Genomic DNA, 23,067 nt, shown 5'->3' on the forward strand with positions numbered 1-23,067 from the left:
ATGCGGGGGTGGGAGGACGAGAAGAGGCGTGGGGGGCGGCGATCTGGCGGGGGGAGGTTGGGGGCGTGAAGAGGGGCGGATTTGAAATCCGTAGGAGAACAAATCCCAGTGACCTGCGAATGTCCAAGAATTTTGTCTGCATACTTCGCTGTCTGTTGTCCTTCGGGCTCCAGAAGCGAAAAGAATAGAAATTTAAAAGGCAGCTTTGGAATAAACAATATAGCATTTTCCGTGAAGTAATCGTTTTATATAAAAGGAAATATCGCCTCCTCAGTTTCATTCAACGGTGCCAAAAATGTTATAAATGAGAGACCCGCCAACTTTCAGCGAAGAATGCCAGGCACTGTGCTTAATAAACTGAGGCTACAGAAGTTCAATATCGATGTTGCAATCTTTTTTATTCCGCGAACGGAGAGAGAGAGAGGGGGAAAGAGAGAGAGAGAGAGAGATGCTGAGGAGACTGGGAGAGACAGAGACACACAGGACGGAAACTGGGGAGCCTCCGAGACGAGGAAGGGGGGTAGACCGCCTGCGTCGGCGCCCCCGCTCCGGGTTCCGACTCCAGAAGCGGCGAAGTGAAAGGGGAGAAAAGAAAACGAGAGGGTCGAGACTGTGACGGGGGGGAGAGGCCAGGGCTGAAGTGTTCAACATTTTTGTTCGCTTCTGACTCGTCGAGACCCAGGGCCGCGTTTCGGCCCGGCTCAGCCAGGGTGGAAGGTGCCGGGGCCGAGGTTCCCAGCCACACCTCTGGGCTCCGGGTGGCCGCAGCGCTCGGCACGCGCAGACCCAGACACAAAACGTCGCGGGGTCCCGCGCCCAGACTGCGGGGGCCTAAAACGTCAGCGACCCGACCTCAAGCGGGATATTTCAGCAGCTCGGGGCTCTCCGGGCGTTTTGCAAAGTCTTCCTGGAGCGGAGGAGCGCCGGTGCGGAGACCAACTCCCGCCCCGCCGCCCAGCTCCGCTCCGCCCGCCGCCGCCTCCAGAGCCCCCAGCGCGCCCCCCCCAGACACACACACACACACGCTCTCTCTCTCTCTCTCACACACGCACGCGCGCGCGCGCGCACACACACACACACACACACACACACACACACACACGCCACCCCCGGCGCGCCGGCGCTACCAGCGAGCGGCGGCGTGCAGGACTTGGAGTGGGTGTTCTTCCCCACTCCCCCGCCCCGGTCGCCTGCCCCCTCCCTCTCGCTCCTACGCAAATAAGAACTCGGCGATTCCCCTCCAGCAGCTTTGATTTCGGGCACCTCCACCAGATAATTGGGAAGGGTTTCCAGAAGGTGGGAAATGTCACCTGATTCACACTGAACTTTTAGAAGCTCCCCACCCCCAAGGAGCCGCGCACACCCTCGCTCGCGGCCGCCCTCCCACTGCCCCACACCCTGGGAGACCGCCCACCGCAAACCGCGGAGACCCCCGTCTAGATTTAAAGCGCGGCTGCGCCCGGCTTCTGACGTCCATTGAATCGCGCGGGCGGCCGGCGGCGAGCGCGGGGCTGCGCCGGGATCGCTGCGCCCTCCGCCGCTCGCCTCTGCGACGCGCGCCGCTTGCCCGAGCCACCCGCCGCCGCGCCCGCTCCCCGCGCCGCCGCGCTCCTCGCGCCGCGCCTGCCCCCAGGATGGTCCGTCCCCGGCACCAGCCCGGCGGGCTCTGCCTCCTGCTGCTGCTGCTCTGCCAGTTCATGGAGGACCGCAGTGCCCAGGGTAAGCGAGGGGGGATACGCTGGGAGGTTCGGCGGAGGGCAGGGGTTTGTACTTTTCGGTCGTCTCCACTGGGTCTGTTCTGGGCAGCGCTGCTCTCGGAAGATGTTGGACCAACTTAGCGAGTCCGGGATGGAGAGGAGTGGGAAAACTAAAGGCAGTGACACTTTAGGACCTGAAGCCGAGTTTGGAGCGCGGTTATCCTTTAAAAGGAAAGGGAGTGAACTGGAGTCTCTCTCAGTAGGTAGGGTTAGATGCTCCAAGTTCTGGACATAATGAGTTCAGATGTTCTCTCCCCTGTTTGGCTCTGAGGAAGGGGACAAGCATCAGTAGCCTGGAGATTTCAGTCGACCCATTTGCAGTCTAACCTCCCTCCCTCCTACGTCTTCTGGATACCTTAAAAAAATGACTGGGTGGGGAGGGGGTGATACTGAAATTTCTTCGGTGGCTGGGGGACGTGGTTTCAGAAACTTTGCCCAAACTTACACACACACACACACACACACACACACACACACACGCCACCCCCGGCGCGCCGGCGCTACCAGCGAGCGGCGGCGTGCAGGACTTGAAGTGGGTGTTCTTCCCCACTCCCCCGCCCCGGTCGCCTGCCCCCTCCCTCTCGCTCCTACGCAAATAAGAACTCGGCGATTCCCCTCCAGCAGCTTTGATTTCGGGCACCTCCACCAGATAATTGGGAAGGGTTTCCAGAAGGTGGGAAATGTCACCTGATTCACACTGAACTTTTAGAAGCTCCCCACCCCCAAGGAGCCGCGCACACCCTCGCTCGCGGCCGCCCTCCCACTGCCCCACACCCTGGGAGACCGCCCACCGCAAACCGCGGAGACCCCCGTCTAGATTTAAAGCGCGGCTGCGCCCGGCTTCTGACGTCCATTGAATCGCGCGGGCGGCCGGCGGCGAGCGCGGGGCTGCGCCGGGATCGCTGCGCCCTCCGCCGCTCGCCTCTGCGACGCGCGCCGCTTGCCCGAGCCACCCGCCGCCGCGCCCGCTCCCCGCGCCGCCGCGCTCCTCGCGCCGCGCCTGCCCCCAGGATGGTCCGTCCCCGGCACCAGCCCGGCGGGCTCTGCCTCCTGCTGCTGCTGCTCTGCCAGTTCATGGAGGACCGCAGTGCCCAGGGTAAGCGAGGGGGGATACGCTGGGAGGTTCGGCGGAGGGCAGGGGTTTGTACTTTTCGGTCGTCTCCACTGGGTCTGTTCTGGGCAGCGCTGCTCTCGGAAGATGTTGGACCAACTTAGCGAGTCCGGGATGGAGAGGAGTGGGAAAACTAAAGGCAGTGACACTTTAGGACCTGAAGCCGAGTTTGGAGCGCGGTTATCCTTTAAAAGGAAAGGGAGTGAACTGGAGTCTCTCTCAGTAGGTAGGGTTAGATGCTCCAAGTTCTGGACATAATGAGTTCAGATGTTCTCTCCCCTGTTTGGCTCTGAGGAAGGGGACAAGCATCAGTAGCCTGGAGATTTCAGTCGACCCATTTGCAGTCTAACCTCCCTCCCTCCTACGTCTTCTGGATACCTTAAAAAAATGACTGGGTGGGGAGGGGGTGATACTGAAATTTCTTCGGTGGCTGGGGGACGTGGTTTCAGAAACTTTGCCCAAACTTGGAAATGTGGGTGCCGAAAATTTTAGAAGGAAGTAGCTTTCTGCCTAGTGGATGCTTCTTCCAACCCCCTCCCCGCAACCCCGCAAAAAAAAAAAAAAAAAAAAATTATTGCCCCGGACTCTTTTGAGTAGTTTACAGTTTTTTCCCCTTTGCCTCATACCTCTGACTGTTAACTTTCTGTAGAACAGTGAGGAGCCCACAACTGATTTAAATTCTGAGATGAAAATTTCTAAAGTTTTTTAAAATTAGATTTGTTTATTTCATTAGTCTTTGGGCAGAATTTTTAAAAATAATAATAGCAGCTTGCGAGCCAATTATTGCTAAAGTTATATGGATGATTCATGAGAAATCTTCCTGACCGAAATCCGAACATTAAAAAGGAGGAAGGCGGGGAAATTACTTTCAAAGATTTCTTGGTAGGTTTGAGTTAGGGGTGTGTGTATACACACATACATGTATATAAAACCATGAAACAGTAGGAAGTTCCCCCCCCTTTGTTTCCGCCCCCCTACTCTTTTCTTGAGGCAGACTTGTAACTTTCCTGGCTTTAGCGTTAACATTTTGTGTGTGTTGTAAACTGTCCCCCGGGCACTGTCCCTAGCCGTCTGAGACGCACTACTCTGAGTTGCCCGCCTTTCGGGACGAGGCGCTGCCGGGGTGCCGGGGAAAGCAGCCCTGGAAGATTTCGAAAGATCGCGGTGGCCGCGGGCGTCCTCTGGGTCTGGCGGATTGCAAAACGGCCCGTCGGGCGGGCTGCGTCTCGAGACCGCGCGGGGCAGCGCCGGGCAGGGCCCGGTTGCTTTTTTGCTTTCATTTTTCACAAGTGCCTTTCGCTTGATCTGTTCGTGTGTGTGTGTGTGTCTGTGTGTGTGTGTGTGTGTGTCTGTGTCTGTCTGTCTGTCTGTCTGTCTCGGTCTCTCTCTGTCTCCCCCTTTCTTTTCCTTTCTCTCTCAAGTTCTCCCACTTTCTTAACCCCTGTCACAAATAATACTCGTACCACCTACATGAATGCAACATGTAAAAACACCCGTCGCATCCTGTTTTTGTCAGGTTCTTTAATCTGCTCTTCGAGTCGCTGCAGGTTATGAAATGGGACGAATAAAAGTAAACAGTCTAGTAAAAGTCAATGCAAGCTGCACGTGTTGTGTCTGGGTCACTGGTAACTGACATTGATATGGCTGGGGCGCTCTGGCTTCTCGCTCTCGCCTTCCCTCCCCCTCGCCCACCTCCCACCTCTTCAATCTGGCTTTTCCCCCCTCTTTCTCCACCCCTTCACTCCCTCCGATTTGTTTTCTGCTTTTCTCTCCCGTCTCTCCTCCTCCACGCTCACTCCCTCCCTCCCCATCCCCGCCTGGTCTCCTTCCCTTGCCGGCTCGCCGCCTCTCTCCCCCTACCCCGCCACTGCTCACTCGCCCACCTCCCCACCCCTGTCTCCCCGCAGCTGGGAACTGCTGGCTCCGCCAAGCAAAGAACGGCCGCTGCCAGGTCCTGTACAAGACAGAATTGACCAAGGAGGAGTGCTGCAGCACCGGCCGCCTCAGCACCTCATGGACCGAAGAGGACGTAAATGACAACACGCTCTTCAAGTGGATGATTTTCAATGGGGGCGCCCCCAACTGCATCCCCTGTAAAGGTAGGGCGCTTCCTCCCCAATTTGTGGGCGCTCAGTAGAGGGCGTCTTACCCTCTCGGTGCCCAGCTGGGGTTTGGGACTGGGAGAGCTTTGTTCGTGGGATCCACCTAACTACCCCCAGACCTGGTAAGCCGTTCGGGTTGAATCTTGGGTGTCACATACTACAGGCAAAACAAGGTCGACAGAGGTTCTCGGACTTCTTAGCCAAATGTGGTGGTGAAGCCAGCCAACCCGTGCACTTTGAGACAGATCTGGGTATGGGATGCAACCCACTGTCCCCCACACCTGCCCCTCCTCAACTTCTGGGTGAGAGCCCCTTGGGCTCGGACTCCTGGCAGCACGATTGCGCGAGGCACCCGCAGCCCTCCTGGCTGACCTGCATGGTGCCTGGCCCCGGTTTTAATCCCTGCATCTTTCCAACTGCTAGAAACGTGCGAGAACGTGGACTGTGGGCCCGGGAAAAAATGCCGAATGAACAAGAAGAACAAACCCCGCTGCGTCTGTGCCCCAGATTGTTCTAACATCACCTGGAAAGGCCCAGTCTGTGGGCTGGATGGAAAAACCTACCGCAACGAATGTGCACTCCTCAAGGCCAGATGTAAAGAGCAGCCGGAACTGGAAGTCCAGTACCAGGGCAAATGTAAAAGTAGGTCCTACCCAGCCCCTCCCCCAGCTTTCTACCTGAGATAGACCCACTGCAAGACCCCCGGGGGATGGTGTAGTCTGCAGTAATAGCCTAATAATAATAATGATGATACTAAATAAAGGAACCCTTTCTAACTTCTAAAGACTCCTTAAAACACTGAAGGACCAACCTAGAGTCATAGTTTTCTTTTGAAAACCACAGGGCTCCCAGAGTACGTTTCTGAAAGCTGGATGCTTCGTGATTTCCTTGATACTATCAAATGCTCAGTCCCTCAGGACCAGAAGGTGCCTATTAATGTGTGTTTCCCTCTTTGTTTCAGAGACCTGTCGGGATGTTTTCTGTCCAGGCAGCTCCACATGCGTGGTGGACCAGACTAATAATGCCTACTGTGTGACATGTAACCGCATTTGCCCAGAGCCCACCTCCTCTGAACAGTATCTCTGTGGGAATGATGGAGTAACCTACTCCAGTGCTTGTCACCTGAGAAAGGCTACCTGCCTACTGGGCAGGTCTATTGGATTGGCCTATGAGGGAAAGTGTATCAGTAGGTATTCTGGATTTAGGAAGGAAAAGAAAAAATACGAAAAGAGAAAGAGGCTAGAACTGGTGTTAAAACTATGAGGTTAACCAATAAATAAGGCCAAAGCCTCCCCAAACACATAGCTTCACCAAAGAGAGAAATACTCTCCAGTTTGGGTAAACTGTCATGACCACAGCATTCCTTAAGAAAACCATTGTCTTCCGGAAGCATCGGCATATATATTGAAATGCCAGCAAGACACAGGAAACAATTTTCCTCCTTAGAAACCAAAGAACTCACTCAATTTTACACATTTTTTTTAAGTGCTAGACTTGCTGGAAGCAAGAAATAATTACTTAACAGTTCCTAAAATCTGTTATCAGATTCTGATAACTGATAGAATTCTTTCTTTTTTTAAAAGATCCCACTTGTGGGAAATAATCAAATAAATATTTAACTCAAGGATACTGTGAAATTCTGTTCCAAAAAAATGCTACAGTATTTTCATGTACTAATATAGTATGTAGGAAACTGGGGGTTTTGTGTGTGTGTGTGCGTGTGTGTGTGTGTGTGTGTGTGTGTGTGTGTTGGTTTTATTATAGAGCATTTTTGCACACTATCTCCATTACCCCCATGAGTGAGTAATAAGATATGTTATATGTTTACATTTATTGATAGGAGACTAGAGAAAGGGTGCAAGGGGGAAATGGATTTACTCATCACAGGTGTATTATATCCTAGAAGCAAAGTCCTGTGAGGATATCCAGTGCACTGGTGGAAAAAAGTGTTTATGGGATTTCAAGGTTGGCAGAGGCCGGTGTTCCCTCTGCGATGAGCTGTGCCCTGAGAGTAAGTCTGAGGAGCCTGTCTGTGCCAGTGACAATGCCACCTACGCCAGCGAGTGTGCCATGAAGGAAGCGGCCTGCTCCTCAGGCGTGCTGCTGGAAGTGAAGCACTCCGGATCTTGCAACTGTAAGTGCAATTTCTAGCCTTGCTGCAATTTAAGGCTTTCCCAGGCAAGCCCTAGGGAATGGAGACGTAAAAAGCACGAAAACCTCCCCTTATAAGCCCACTTCTGTTTTAAGTTAGGTAGCTGCTAAATTTTACCAGCAGTTCGGCGATCCACAGAAAAATTGCCTGGAATGTTTCTGGGCTTTTAGGATTTGTCTGATGATCATCAAGGGGGTCGCCTCTAAAAACCTATTTCCAGTCATTTGCCCCTAATTTCTTTTGCTTTAGTAGTGTGCTTTGCTGTTTGCTTTATTAACACTTGAATCTAAACTAACTGCTTCAAAGGTTGTTTTTTTTTCTTTTTCAAACACAGCTTTCTATTATCACACATGGGCTGCTGCTTTGCGCAGCTGCCTCTACTAACTCTGAATTAAGGACCCAAAGCAGTTATACCTAGAACACAAGAGCGCTTTTTATCTAATTTCAGGAATCTGCCCGTAAAACCTGAGCCATTGATTCTTCAGAACTTTCTGCAGTTTTTGACTTCATAGATAATGGTGTTTTTTTTTTAAGTTTTTTTTAAAACTTATTGCATAACAGCAGATGCCAAAAAACAAAACAAAAAAAAGCATCTTACTGCAAGTCACATAAAAATGCAACGCTGTAATATGGCTGTTTCAGAGGGCTTTGAAAACGTACACTGAGCTGCTTCTGCGCTGTTGTTGTCCATATTTAAACAGCAGCTCCCCTGTATTCCCCCATCTAGCCATTTCGGAAGACACCGAGGAAGAGGAGGAAGATGAAGACCAGGACTACAGCTTTCCTATATCTTCCATTCTAGAGTGGTAAACCCCTCCACCAATGTTCAGTGTTGACATAGCCTTTGGGCAAAAAAAAAAAAAAAAAGAAAAATGAAAAGAAAAAGAAAAAATATATTGTCCATACTGTAAATAAGTGTATGCTTATTTATTTGGGGGGAAAACTATACATAAAGGACCTTTGTCCTAAAGCTCTCTCCCAGGCCACCTTGTTACTCATTGGACCCGGAGAGGCAGTCATTGTGAGGTCTACTGGATGAGGCCCATAGTTGAGACTTGTAGACATTTATTTATACTGTGTCATGTTTTATAATTTATACATAAAATGTCTGGTTGACTGTACACCTTGTTTTTGAAGAAATTTATTCGTGAAAGGAAGAGCAGTTGTTATTTATTGTGAGGTCTCTTGCTTGTAAAGTAAAAGCTTTTTTTTTTCCTTGTAAACCATTTAAGTCCATTCCTTACTATTCACTCACTCATCTGTCTCCCTTCATTTCACTGTTGTTAGACTCTTTTCCATTATAACAAACTTGCATGTCAGTTTCTGTCATGTTTATTTATTGGATTCTCTGCTGCCTGTTCTGTACATACATGATCCCTCAGGTTTTGTTTACAAGGAATTTTGACTGACCAAAAGGCATTATAACTCTGACTCAGATAGAAGGTACAGAGGATACACCTTTGAGGAAATTCCTACTTCTGTTCTCTGTTGTGATGAAGACATTTGTGAGAGGGGCTGATAGCAACGTTGGGTTTCTAATAATGTACTTTTAAGATGTTACAGATCCAAAGAAATTGAGTGATATGGGTGTCAGGAGCCTGAAGGAAGGGGAATGCTACACATTCAACCTTTTGTTAGGTGTTTCCTTTAAGCTAGTCTGCTGTACCTTTTAAATTAGTCCTTTTCACCCAATGTGTCATGAAAAGTTATATCAAAGCTTTATCAGTTCAAATTTCTTGCTTTTCATAATACTTTTTTCTGATGCAATTTTATATTTTCAAACATGGCAAGTTAAATATAAATTCATTTAAATATATAGTTTTGTACTTTTCTACCATGTAAATGTGCAATGTATATAAAAGTTATAATGTGTATTTGTAAATAAATGATGAGTGAAAAATAAAAAAATTTTAAAAAGCCAATGGTCTCAATTGCTGATGATGTAAAAGAAGTTATGTGGGCTTTTGAGTAAAAATGTATATGATACATTTGCTGAGAAATAGAGTTATCACTGAAATTAAGTGGCCAGGTCAATAGGAACTCCAAGGTAAATTACAGATCACCTCAGTGGAGCTCAAAAGATAAAGGAATCTGAGGTCCAGCCACCCCTTTGTAGGAGTGATGGCATACCTACCACTCAGCCCTGGAGGACACTGTAGATGTTCTTCCCTGCAATGTACCAAGCCTAAAGTTTCCTCTTTAAAAACACCATCTTCTTAGCTATCCTTGTTCCAAACTCATCATAGCCAGAGGTGCCCTTTATCTTTCCTCATCTAAATACAGTGGATCTTAGATCTTTAAAAAACAAAGCACATCACAAGGAAAAGTGAAAATAGACTAATATGACAGCACATCCTAGAAGTCAGAATATCAACTACAGAAATAAAGGCAGTATAGTGTTGGAATTCTAGAGACTTGAAGTAAGGGTGGGCAGGGGTGGATTTCCACAATGATGTCCATGGTTCATGGAGAGTAAATAATGACATTTTCAAGGTAAGAGGACATGTATTAATATTTTGCAGTTTACATTAGACAGCCAAGTCACACTATCAGAGTCTCAGATTGGCATCTGGGGCATCAATTGGTTGTCCCTGTAATACATTGTACTACATAGTGATACGTAACTAGATAATCACAAGTTTCCAACTCATTGTATGCTAATTCATTGCCTAAGTATATTAAAAAATATCAAGTACAAGATGCAAAGAAGTGAGGATTGGGACTGTAGGAGGGCAAGTGCAAACAACAGTCAATAATGCAAACATTGCTAAGCAAATATGTTCTTTCTCTCAAAGACTGTGACCCAAGTTCTTTTCAAAAGTTTATCCCTTTTGTGAAAACCCTCTTTAATATAAATAATTATTTAAAATGACTATAGGAGACTGTTGGCTCTCAACTGTGGTCACCAAATGAGAAATTTGGTGAAGGCAGAGGGGCCTCTTGGGTGGGCAGAGTTTGTATAATGATTAGGAGCCTGTCGGGTTCATGAGCCCTCTGCCCCCGTTTCCCAGAGAAAGGGGGAAAAGAGGTGCAGAAGACAAACAGGCCACCATTAACTGAGGAAAGACAAGGATGGTAACTTCTGTAGTGCCCAGGAGCTGCTGGCTTGCCACTAGGGTTGGGCTTTTGGGGAAGGAAACAGCAGGCAGACATGGTTTCACATCCCTTCCTGGAACAGATTTATTACCTCATCCTGGGATGCTACTGATGCTTTAAAGCTGCCATTGACATCAGAGTAAAAACGTCAAATTTAACAGGCACCAATGTGTGTCTTGGCAAGGGGGAGTGATAAAATCAACAGCTTGCCTTTTAAACAACATCCGGATTATTTATTTATAATTTTTATTTCATACTTGTCAGCATCAATCATTCCTCTCAAACACCAGACAGTATCTCATTTTCCTTCTTGGGGTTTCCGACTTTTCCAGTAATCCGGCATTAGGCTAATTAGTACCAAAAAATAGAAGTCTCTTTTAAAATTAAAATTAGATTAATACCATTAGGCTACTGTTAGAATTTCAGCTATGACTCAAAAGAATCTAATTCATTTAGGTATATAAAGTAATTAATAGAAACAGTTGCTAGTAACTAGCTTTAATTAGTATGAGTTCATCTTAATCATCATTAGGAATTGCAAAATATCAAGTAATAATGAAAAATCTATCAGGGGTCTAATTTTCATCAGAGGTCCACTTCAATTAAGATTTTTACATGCTGTATGGGTATAGCAAAAATAAAATCTGGCATAATTAGAATCATTCTCAAACAATGCAGCTCTGCGTAGTACCTGGCCTTAGACTGGATCCTGTACCCAAGGGGGAAAGCCCTGTATATAACATTATTGTCCAACTGACAAAATTAGAATACTGTCCATAGATTAAAGCATTGTATCAAATCAAATTTACTGAAATTGATTACTGAAATATACACGTAAGAGAATATTCCTATACTTAGGAAAGACACACTGAAGTATTTAGGGGGAAAGACCAAAATGTATGTAATTTACCCTTAAGTGATTTAGAAAGAAAAAATATAGCTTTATATAGTTTTTTTTCCCCCATATGTAATCAGAGAGGGCACACAAATGATAAAAGAAGTAAAATGTTAATTAACAATAAGTGAATTTGAGTAAAAGGTGTATGGGTATCTTTAATACTATATTTATTTTTGCAACTTTTCTGTAAGTTTGGAATAATATCCAAATAAAAAGTTTAAAGATTTAAAAAGTCATTCTCAAGGAGAGGTGCACAGTAGACTGCTTTTCCCAATCTCTAGGAAAGCAACTGAAATAGAGTCATTTAAAAAATCATTTTGACCAAAAGACTGGAAAATAATTCCGGTGACTTTGCAAGGGCTACAGAATCAAAATTGGCAATGAGAATTTCTGACACCTAAACCATACCTGAACTGAGAAACAGCCTTTTCTTTTCCATAACCGTCTTAAAATTTAGAGTAATTAGTAGCTTTGCTAAAACACTTCAAACACCAAAACCCCAGTTCTCCCCACTGCTTGCTATATATTAATTAGACAAGGAATTTAACCTCTCTAGGCCTCAGTTTTCCCATGTATGTAACCAGGATAATAAAAGTGTCTCCCTCATAACAATGTTCTGAAGATTAAAAGAAATAAAATGTGTAAAGTGCTTAGATCTGTGCCTTGCACATAAAAAACAGCCAGTGAATAAGTGTCCTCTAGGACTGTGATAATTGTTATTAATTAAAGAAAAAAGAGGGACTTCCCTGGTGGTCAAGTGGTTAAGACTCTGCTCTTCCACTGCAGGCTGCATGGCCTGGACAAAAAAACAAAAAAATAAGAAAGAAAGAAAAAGAAAGAGTGGAATTGTAGCTTATCAACCAGCCTCTACCTTGAAAATGCAATGAATAAGAAGTGGCACCAATCAAGACCAGCAACACAAGTGTAAACAATTTATTTTAAATTTTAAACTATTTTAGCCACGTTAATATTTAACAGAGCTTCAGGAAGTTCTAGGTGCTATAGCAAAAGTTCACAGTTCAAATAACAAATTGAGATACATTATTTTTCATGGAAATTTAGAAAAAAATCAGTCACCCAACAACATTTCCAAAGCCACAAGACATGCATTTTGTCTTTTCATTCACACACTCAACACAATCCCTGGTAGTAAACTAGATTAAATCTGTCTTTAATTTTGATAGGATTTCCTACATGAGGGCTATAGGTTTCTAAAGATAGTAATAAATTATTTCCAAACTAGCAAAAATCCTAATGTAAATTGTACAATTACCAGATACAAAAAGGTGATATATTATTTAATTTATAAACTCATTTATTAAAAAACATTTTTCAAAACCTGCATCCTAAGACAGACACATTTGTCTTCTTTCCATTCCACTTTCCATTCAGATCAACAAACAATCATTCTTCAGCCAAAAGTTGTCATGTAAATAGACTCCAGGCATGCCTGCCCTGAGTATTCAGCCGACCTGCCCGGACATGTCCAAATCCCAGCTTCTATTTAGCTGGAATCCCCCCATGAGTACTGGATGGTCCCTGGGTTTTGCCACCCTTGGACCTCAGATATCTTGGCCTATACCATCAAGATTCCTGTGGCTGATTCCTTCAGACACTTAAACATATTCTCTGGATTATACCAAATGTAGTCCTGGCAGAGCTATAATTTATTTTTCTATTTTAAGAATATGGCCCAGGAACCAGCTGGTACAGTCGGGAGCCAGATATACTGCCACCAAAAGTCTCTTGTATTAATTCCCTAAGGACTCAGGTCTCTGGCTAAAGAACAAGTATAACCTTTTCTCAGGGATTTAGGGCAAGCAAGAAATCAGAAGCAAAGTCACAATCCTGGTGAATCAGAGGAGCTGCACATCTATTCGAGTTCTAAGAGATCTTAATAGATCTCTATCTTTTCTGGCACGAAAAAAAAAAAAATTGATGGGATGATTTCCTGGTCATGATGCATTCCATAAACAGTGGTGGCAGTGAAAGATCAAGGCACTGGCCAATCTCTATAGTTTCTTGAGATTGCTGTGGACTTATGGGCCAATGACAAGGGAAGAATTGGATTACTCAAAAGGCTACCAATACTTGAAACTCCTAGAGTCTTTTGTAGACCCAGTGACCCAGGAAAAGTTATCAAAATAGATTGAGGGCACTTTATTTATTAGCTATGCGGAATCAGGACCCAGTCAATAAAATTCTCAAATATAAACAGTGCTACTCAGGGTATAGTGCCTGGACCAGCAGCATCAGAATTACCTGGGAGCTTGTTAGGAATACAACTTTTCGAGCACTACCCCAGAACCACCGAACAAAATTCACCTGGGGTCCAAGAATCTATGGTTTAACAAGCTTTCCAGGTGATTCTTGTGCATGCTAAAGTTTGAGAACTACTGCCCTAGAATCAATTCAAGCTCTGAGTGAGCCCTGGCTCCCTGATGTTCCAAAGGCAGCCAGAATACCCATACATGGGTCTCTGGTAGGGCTACAGAGAAACTGTGTTCAACTCTGTTCTGCCAGGCTGACCTGGCCAGAATTCCCACACATAATTGGCCTTATTTGCAGGAGTGTACCTGCTGGTGGTAAAGGTACTTGGCCATAGACATCACAAGGCACATTTTTCCTAAGAATATTCTCAGCCTTCACTATCTTAAGGGAGATCTTCCCAATGAGACTTAAGCTGGACTGGCTAGGAGTTGTGGACTTGCCTTTACCATCCCTTCCAGGCATATGTATTGAGTGGTAAGTTTATCAAGAAGAGACATGAATTTTAAATGAAGAGTAGTGACATTCCAACCCTGGTCCTCCCTTAAATTGACATTTGTTCCACTTCCCTTCCCTAGCACTTGCCTAAAACTTCTTCCAGGGGTTTTACATCATCTTCTTAGAGAGTAGAACTTCCAGCTTCATCCACTGGTCAGGAAGCCAAAACTGCTACTCATCTGATCCACCTCTTCTAAGAACAGGGATATCTAAGCAACCAGATGGAATAGACATGCAGGCTCGAAACTATAATAAGTGATATCCTCCTAGGAATGCATCCAGAGACAACCACATCACAAGGTCCATAGGCTGAACCAAGAGTGGAAGGGCCTCTCTCACAATTTTTTTTTTTGTGGTATGCGGGCCTCCCTCTGTTGTGGCCTCTCCCGTTGCGGAGCACAGGCTCCGGACGCGCAGGCTCAGCGGCCATGGCTCACGGGCCCAGCCGCTCCGCGGCATGTGGGATCCTCCCAGACCGGGGCGCGGACCCGGTTCCCCTGCATCGGCAGGCGGACGCGCAACCACTGCGCCACCAGGGAAGCCCCTCTCACAATTTTTTGACATTCTATTCCTCCTGGCCTCATATCTTTTCCTACCTCAATCACCTCAATGATTCTCTCACTAGAACCTCAGTTCTATGAATTCCTGTCCATTTCCCCACACTCTCTGGCCAAAATACTAGCTATGGATCAGTGAAATCCACCTTCTCTACAACTATACCTATGCTGCTGAGCAAAGATGAAATCCTCATAAAGTACCACTGGGTGCCCTTACACAAGTACGGAATCTAATCTCAGTTGGGTTCTTTAAGAGCAATATTTTATACATCTGTCTTTTCCCATTTCCCTCTCTGGCACTTCCAAACCACTCCAACTCTCCTCACTTTCAGTGAACTTTATCTCACCTAATCACCTAGATAATTGCTGCCATCAGGAAAGAATTATGTCAGCTTCCTCCACTGCCATAAGTTGCCCTATTCCATACAATTTGTAACAACCTTCCCTCCAACCTCAAAGAACCTCATTTTCATTTCTGTGTTTTCCACCACACCCCCTCCCATCTCTTCCAGAAATTCACTCTATGAACAGAACTTTCCCTCCATCATTTAAAATTTTTCCCTCTATGGTGGTTTTATTAACCTGAGCCTATAAATATGTTTCATAAAAATGTTTTTAAATAAGGATCGAAAAATTGAAATAATTAGTAAAGTTTGCCTAATTCAAGACACACACACACACACACACACACACACATACACACACACACACACATAAATGCTCCAGCCTTGGCTAGCCCTTTAAAAAAAAAAAAGCCTTCTTGTGTCTTCCTCTAGACACAACCTGTGGCGTAATCTCCATTCTATCTCCACTAGCTCACCTCTCCCTCATTCCTCAACCTTCTGCAATGTGGTCTTTCCTCCTATTCTTCATCTAAAGATGTTTGGCAAACATTATCAATGACTTCCAAGCTCCCAGTACAATGGACACAATGGATGACTCCGTCCTTACCTAATGAATCACTCTTTGATTTGTACATTGTCAGCCGGACTCTGCTCTTCTCAATTCCCCTGGTTTTTTAATTTCCCCCACCCGTTATCACACCATTCTTATGGGACTTCCTTATGCGCCGTGTTCTTCTCACCAGTAAAGTAGGATCAAAAGCTGGCAACCTATGGACTGTATCCAATTTATATTTTATTTGGTCACCCACACCTGTAAAATAATTTTGAATTAGTTAAAAATATTTTAAAATTAGGAAATCCCAACCAAAAATCTGGATTTCTCAAAAATCTACTTTCTCTTGAAAAATCTGAGAACCAGATATCACTGGGCCTGTGATCCCACACAGGCACAATCACCAGGAGCAGAGCAGACATCAGCAACTCTTTCTTTAGATGGGTACATGCCCCCTAGTTCACTGCACCTCCCATGTCGCCTGTTGTCCTTCACCTGGTTTGTTTCACTCATCTACCTGATCTGACTGCCCTTTGTTGGCCAAGAGTTCCATCCTCCACTCCCTCGCTTTTCAGTCTGCACAGTCTTCTATGTATTCCACAATATTCCAATATCATCAGATTGTCATGGTTTTCACTGCAATCCAAATGCTGGTGACTGAAGATTGCTATGACCAGCACTGACATTTGATTGAGCTTCAGATCATACCTTTTCTTCTACAGTCAGGAAATTGCCCCTTTACCTACTGCCCCTAACAAAGGGATGCCCCTCACTCTGCTTGTTTCCTCACACAGATTCCTTCCAAATCAGAATCTTATAGGAATAAATCTGATTGGTGAAACTAAGTCCCCAACAAGGGAAGCTGGGAAATGCAGGGTTAAATTTTAAATTGGGAAAGCATAATTCAGCATAGAGAAGTATAAAGTAGAGGGAGTGTCCCAGAGATCTTGGCAGCCACAATGACAGGTAAATACCACAAGAGATAATCTAAACAAAGATAGTTATAAAGTTGTTAAAAGTAGAACTGCAAGTGGCTGAAGCCAGAGGGAGAGTATAGAATTCATCAGCATCAGCAAGATTCAAGAGTATTTTCTCAGAAGCACTCAACAACCAGGAAGCTGTTCCCAATCTACTACCAGTCAAATACTCCACCCAATAAAGTGGCTGCTGCCAAACACTCTGCGTTATACCAACACAATTCAGAGGAACATGGGGAGGGCAGATAAATAGAACAGAGAACAACAACATCAGACAGAGAAGCAATTTCCCAAATAATGAACAGCAGTCAGCATTTAGCTGAATGTTTTGCAAGGGAAAGCTTTCTGTCCTCCAGCCTCTAGTGGACCGGAGCAGAAGCTCATACTTAGAAATATGTGACTGAGGAGTCTGAACTCAACCTCAAGCAAAGATTGGTAGAAAATTAAGAATTCTCTGACATTAGCAAAGATCCTTATATGGGAATGTCCGATCTCCAGCACTGATGACATGGAACAGAGATCTAGGTGACGAAAGAAAAAGGACCAAATCAATATACACATTTCCCTTCACCAATATCCAGGAGCAGAGGGAATGAATATAAACTAAATCAACATTTTGAAAGTTGTTTTATTTGATTTACTGATTTTTTGATCTGTTTAAAATTCTCCTGAAGTGCTTTCCATTTTATGGGCCAAAATTACACCTCAACAAAAACCCACAGGTGTCATTTATTTATAGTTGGGAATCAACTATAATTTTTCCAAAAATCGTATATATGACCTCAGTATTAAATTAACACAAAGTTCCAATAATTTATTAGAAAGAAAACAGAAACAGATTTATATCTATATATAATAAATCAATATAAAATTCAGAATTTGTCAGAGAAATATTGCACCTTTAAAAATTAGCCAAGATGTCCAGAATAGATAAATATATAGAGACAGAAGGATTAGTGGTTGTCCAGGACTGGGGGAATGGGACATAAATTGGGGGGGCGGGGGGGTGAGTGCTAGTGGGTACAGGACTTTTTTTGAAGGGATGAACATGTGCTAAAATTGATTGTCCTGATGATTGCAAAACTCTGAATATATAAACACCACTGAATTGTACACTTTAAATAAATGAATTGTATGGTATATGAATTTTATCTCAATGAAGCTGGGTTTTTTTTTTAAATAACTTCCAAGATAATTTAAATGGAAGAATTTCATAGTTTTGCTTACTTTTAAAATTGTTTTAGGGACTTTCCTGGTGGTGCAGTGGTTAAGAATCTGCCCCCCAATGAAGGGGACTCGGGTTCGATCCCTGGTCAAGGAACTAGATCCCACATGCATACCACAACTAAGGAGCCCACGAGCCACAACTAAGACCCAGCACAACCAAAAATAAATAAATAAAATAAATAAAAGTAAAAAGTAAATAAAATTGTTTTAGTTTTACAAGAATCGATTTTAAAAGATACACATTACTACATCTTAACACATTCTAGTTGTGTACTCATATTTACTCTAGATTTCTATGCCCTTAAATATCAGTTTTGATGGTGGTAAATATAAACCAAGTATTGAAATTATAACTCTAGAAAATTTAGTCATTTTAGCTTCAGTAGAAATCTTTTCATGAATTAATAATACTCCATACTTTCATCGCAGTTTTATTGCCATAGAGATGGTGAGAAATGGAGTCAGAATTCTATGGGGAAAAAAAGACTTAATTTACCAATGCAAGTTTCTTTTAACATTACTAAGAAAATTCTAGACTTGGTAAATGCTAAAAATCCCAGTCTTATCATACTCTACTTTTCACTGAAAACATTTAAGATAGGGCTTCCCTGGTGGCGCAGCGGTTGAGAGTCCGCCTGCCGATGCAGGGGACGCGGGTTCGTGCCCCGGTCCGGGAGGATCCCACATGCCGCGGAGCGGCTGGGCCCGTGAGCCGTGGCCGCTGAGCCTGCGCGTCCGGAGCCTGTGCTCCGAATTTAAGATAAAATTAAAAGACCAATAATTAATAAATTCATATAAAAACTTTACCCAAAGAGAGAACAATTTTGGTTCCACCTGGCTACTAACACAGTCAAACAGTCTAAGGCAAATAATTATGTTATCACATGTTTTTATTGATGTGCTGCCAATTTCTATCAGCACAGAAGTTAACTTTTTCCCTTTTGGGTGTAAAGTGATGCTAGAAAAGAGAATTATTAGTATACAAGAGTTTAATCTGTAGTCATATTTTAGTGTTGCTTATCATACTTCATCTTGGAAATGAAAAGCTTGCAACTTTTTTGGCAAATATATTTATGCACACTCATTCTTTCTGATTAGAGCAAACTATTCCTTAAGAAAAATTTTCACTCCGCAAATAAATATGCTTTATTTTCCACTTAGAAATTCAGTGGAAAATTAGACTCTACCATCTGAATGCTAGTTTTCTTTAATTAAATTAAATTGTTTTTCATGAATTACGGTTTTAAAATTGCAGCTCTCCCTTTCAGAATGTGAAAGAAGGAAAGAGTTAGCTATGTCTTTTCTCCTTTATACGATCTTGATCTTTCGTAAAATCCTCCAATCTTAACTCAGATTCTTATTCTTTAGTTAAAGTTGGGTGTGTGCTTTTTTTTTTAAAGGTTTAAATTTGATCATTCAATTCCTTTGGGGAGAGGGACTTGAGAATTTATGCAAACACTTTCTTGTTTATCTAGAATATTAATTATCTATCTCAAAATATGATATACAACATACTATGGCAATGATGCATATGCATATATAATGAGAGAATCTTCCCTTAAAACTCTACTTCAATTCACATAGGGTTCCCATAGTCACCCAAAGCTAGTTGGGCTTTGGACAGACAAAGGTTACTAATAGCTTACCTGTCAAGAGAAACACATACACTTTTTGCTCCATCTTGGAATTTGCCCCGAGGATTTTAAGGCAGGCAACACTAAGTATGCTGATTATTCGTTTTGCACTTCCACTCCCACCCATTCTCCATCCTTTTCTCTCCTGCTCTGTGTCCTCGAAGGTTGAGCCCTACAGAATGCCCCCGTGGGGGCTGGTTTACCTCTAGGTCTGGTTAGGTCAATGAGAAGAAAGCAGAGGATGGGAGGAAAGAGATGTGGGGTATGGGTTCCCTGCTCGCTCCCTGTTTTAGCACCAACTCTCTGGTAGTCGCTGCTTCCCTCCTTGACCATCCAAGAGAAGCAGGGCGGCCCAATCTACACATTTCCAGTTCCCTTTGAGTCCAGAAACTCTATTTCTTGCCCTCGTTCTTCTCTAAGGAAAGTAAGGTCTTCCTATTTTTACTTGTCTAGGTGCCATTGCTTGCTTATTCCCTTACCCCTGTAACACCACTGTGAGGAATCCTATCCTGTGTGAAGGTTCTGATCAAACTCTCGGGCCAGGGGCTGGGCATGGATTCTCTCTTCCTGCCTCAACCTGACAGACACAGGAGTCTTCTAAGACTTCCTCTTCGGACCTGATTTTTGGTTGATCAATCCTGAATTCATATAGGAAAAGGGGGGAAGAAAACACTCAGGAAGAGAAGAGTTTCCCTACCACAGCCTATGACTGCTTCTCAGTTTGATCTGCCTCATTTCATTGAAAAACACTGCTTTTGCTAACACTGCTTCTAAACTTCGGATCCTTAACCAATACACGTGAACGTCTGCATTTTTATGGTACATAATTCAGTGAATACAGCAGTTTGACACTCTCAAATTGGAATAGCAACAAAGACAGGTAACTTCCACTGAAAACCAAAAGAGGTTTCCTGAGTCCTCTTCACTTGTTATATCAGCACACTCCAGTTTTAGGGCTAAAGCAATCTATTCCACCACCCTCTGTTCAGACTTGTGTCCAGGACCATGGCACCAATCTGTTTGAAAGCACAAGTTTTTCAATTGTGCTTTTGATAATGAGTCTGCTATAAGCACTGCTTTATTTCCTTGCTCAACTGAGGAGAAAAGCCTAGACTCAGAATCTGCTACATTTTTGGATTAACAAAGGAGCTTATCCTATTTAAATAATGGAAAGAAACATTATAATAAAACCAGTGAGGTCATAGTCAACGTATTAATTACCGCAAGTAGGTTAAATAAATTCAAATTACTAAGACAAACGTATTTATTACTTTAAGTGAATAAATGTAATTTTGTATAACAAATATTCTAACACATACAGTTTCTTAAACATGCCTGGAGATTAACATAACCTGAAGTTTATAGGTTACAATTGTTAACCAAAAATCTTTTATATTTAGAAGGTGCATATCACAGAAGATTTCCTTATAAATGTTAATGACATTTATAAAGAAATATAATTGTGTTTAAAAGAGACAAAATTGGTACAAATTTAAAGTGGAAGAGCTTTGCTTCTCCTCCCACCCACCCTAGGTGGAAGGTTATTTGTACATCATGTTCTTAAAACCACTTAAGCACTTTTTTAAAAAAAAGCCATGTGTGTTTGATTCGGATAAGAAATGCATACACGTGTTAGTAAATTCAAAGGGAACAAAAGGATATCTAGGGAATAGAATGTTTCTCTCCCACCCCTATATCCTGGTCACCAAGTTCCCCTCCTCTGAAGCAATGAATGGTACCAGTTTCCTGTATATTTTTCAGAAATATTCAGTGCATAAGCAAGCATGTACCTGTATTTTTGTTTTGTTTTGTTCGGCATAAAAGGTGCCATACTGAAATTTTTTTGTGCAGTTTGCTTTGTCCACTTTTTATATCTTCTAAGATATAGATTGTTCCATATCAGTATAGAGCTGGCTCATTTTTTTAAAAAAGAAGATAAAGTGTTAAAAGACATAGATGTACCACAACTTAGGCTAGTTTTTAGGACCTTTCTTGTTTTGCGTATCCTGTGCTAGCTATTCATCAACACTTTATTTTTCCTTTGCCTTTTATTTACTGTTCACCTTCTTGATTTATTTGTTTGCTTTCACTTATATAGCGGAAAAGGTAAGAACAAATGTGATGATGATGATGACATAAGGATATAGGAGGGTGAAGAAAAAATTTGCTTTCATGGGGATTTTTCAGTGGTATACTGGGAAGTGTGATTTAACAATCAGTTTTCCAGGGAGAAAAAGCTCTGCTTGGTGGCATTTGCTGATCATTGTATCATAGTCAGTTTCAAGCTACCAATGTGATGCCACTGAACCCAGAGTTGGGAAGAGATATGTACCATTCAATAGTATTTTTACTGAACAGATACAAGAGAATTAACCTCATCATTATAGATAATAGTAAAATGATTAGGAAGTGATGGGTTTTAAAATATGTATTACTTTTGTTTTGGTATAATTTAACTAATACACCTATACTTACATAGCTTAATTTTGAATAACAGCTTGTTAACTTCTAATAATTGGCTTACAAAATTCCTGAAAATATTACAATCAGTTCTCATGAGCTGGTATGCACCAGCTCTAGCACGCCTCTAATTGTGTTTATCCTCATTGAACAGGTACCCACATTAGCATATGTCTAAAGATATCTTCTCTTGACTCATAATCATCTCAAATTTACTATGTCCAAAAGCAAAATCCTGATTACCCCCTATCCTCAAACCCCTTTCTTCCAATTGCTCCAGTCAGAAACCTTGGAATCACTCTTGACTCTTTTCTTTCATACACACTACAGCTAATCTGTCTGTAAATCCTGTTGGCTCTACTTTGAAAATATGTCCAGTATCCAACCACTTCTCATCACCTCCACTGACACCACCTTGGTCCCTCTTGTATGCCAACACTTAGGATGTTGTCTAGCACATAACTAGAACTGAACAAATATTCATTGAATGAATAAAGGTATGAATACAAGGCAGAATATTTTGAAAAAAATTAATCTCATTTTTTTTTTTTTTTTGCGGTATGCGGGCCTCTCACTGCTGTGGCCTCTCCCGTTGTGGAGCACAGGCTCCGGACGCGCAGGCTCACGGGCCTAGCCGCTCCGCGGCATATGGGATCTTCCCGGACCGGGGCACGAACCCGTGTCCCCTGCATCGGCAGGCGGATTCTCAACTACTGCGCCACCAGGGAAGCCCGTAATCTCATTTTTATGTGGTTTAACATTCCTTTGTCATCACCCAATCAAAAATCTGCAATGGGCCCTTATTTTCTAGAAAACTGCAGTTTGTAAGCCATTCACTTTTCACAAATCCACATATGCACCAAACATTATAATATGTCTGGTAACAGGTGAACATCCATTTTTTCCCCTATGTCTGTAGATGCTTTGGTGGTAAGTAGAACACAAATTTATTTTAAAATACTATTAAATTTATCATAGCTTTTTTGTCATTATACAGTTTTTCAGAAAAATCCCAAAAGTATGATTACAAAGGAGTCCTTGTACTGGAAAAAAAAAGAAAAAGAAAAAGAAAAAGCTAACCTAGGGGAAGAAGTCCAAAATCAATTGCATTTAATTTTAAAACTCACTAATTAAAATTGTGCTGGGTGATACTTATAGTTCAAAGAGGAGTGCCTGACTTTGTGAATGATAACAACATGAATAGGACATATGGTCCTATAAGAATTTTAATCTACTTGGGAGATAGACACAATTCAAAATAATTCTACCACGAGTTCTACTGTGAAAAGAATACAAAGTACTATGAGACTATCTGAAAAAGAGATCAATTCTACCTAGAGGAGAAAGGCTTATCATCAGAAGAGGTGGAGACAGTCTGAGCTGGGCCTTAAAGGCTGGCTAGCTAGAAGGTAGAAACACATTCCAGGCAAAGG

At 43.2% G+C, this 23,067-nt stretch overlaps 1 protein-coding gene across 3 annotated transcripts; it reads left to right on the top strand.

Annotated features, from left to right (window-relative positions):
• The first annotated feature begins 2,291 nt into the window (after positions 1 to 2,291).
• FST (follistatin) lies at positions 2,292 to 8,959 on the top strand. Of its 3 annotated transcripts, none has more exons than XM_024125123.3 (6): positions 2,292 to 2,853; positions 4,776 to 4,967; positions 5,394 to 5,612; positions 5,932 to 6,156; positions 6,877 to 7,104; positions 7,850 to 8,959. In XM_024125123.3, exons 1-6 carry the CDS (start codon positions 2,769 to 2,771, stop codon positions 7,930 to 7,932), a joined length of 1,032 nt encoding a protein of 343 aa, XP_023980891.1. In that variant the 5' UTR covers positions 2,292 to 2,768; the 3' UTR covers positions 7,933 to 8,959. The 3 variants fall into 3 exon arrangements, with proteins under 3 accessions (XP_023980891.1, XP_007121279.2, XP_023980896.1); XM_007121217.4 differs by having other exon boundaries at positions 6,874 to 7,104; positions 7,850 to 8,958; XM_024125128.3 differs by having other exon boundaries at positions 6,874 to 7,104; positions 7,571 to 7,940.
• The last annotated feature ends 14,108 nt before the right edge of the window (positions 8,960 to 23,067 follow it).

The sequence above is a fragment of the Physeter macrocephalus genome, chromosome 8, assembly GCF_002837175.3.
Source record: "Physeter macrocephalus isolate SW-GA chromosome 8, ASM283717v5, whole genome shotgun sequence".
NCBI lineage: Eukaryota > Metazoa > Chordata > Mammalia > Artiodactyla > Physeteridae > Physeter > Physeter macrocephalus.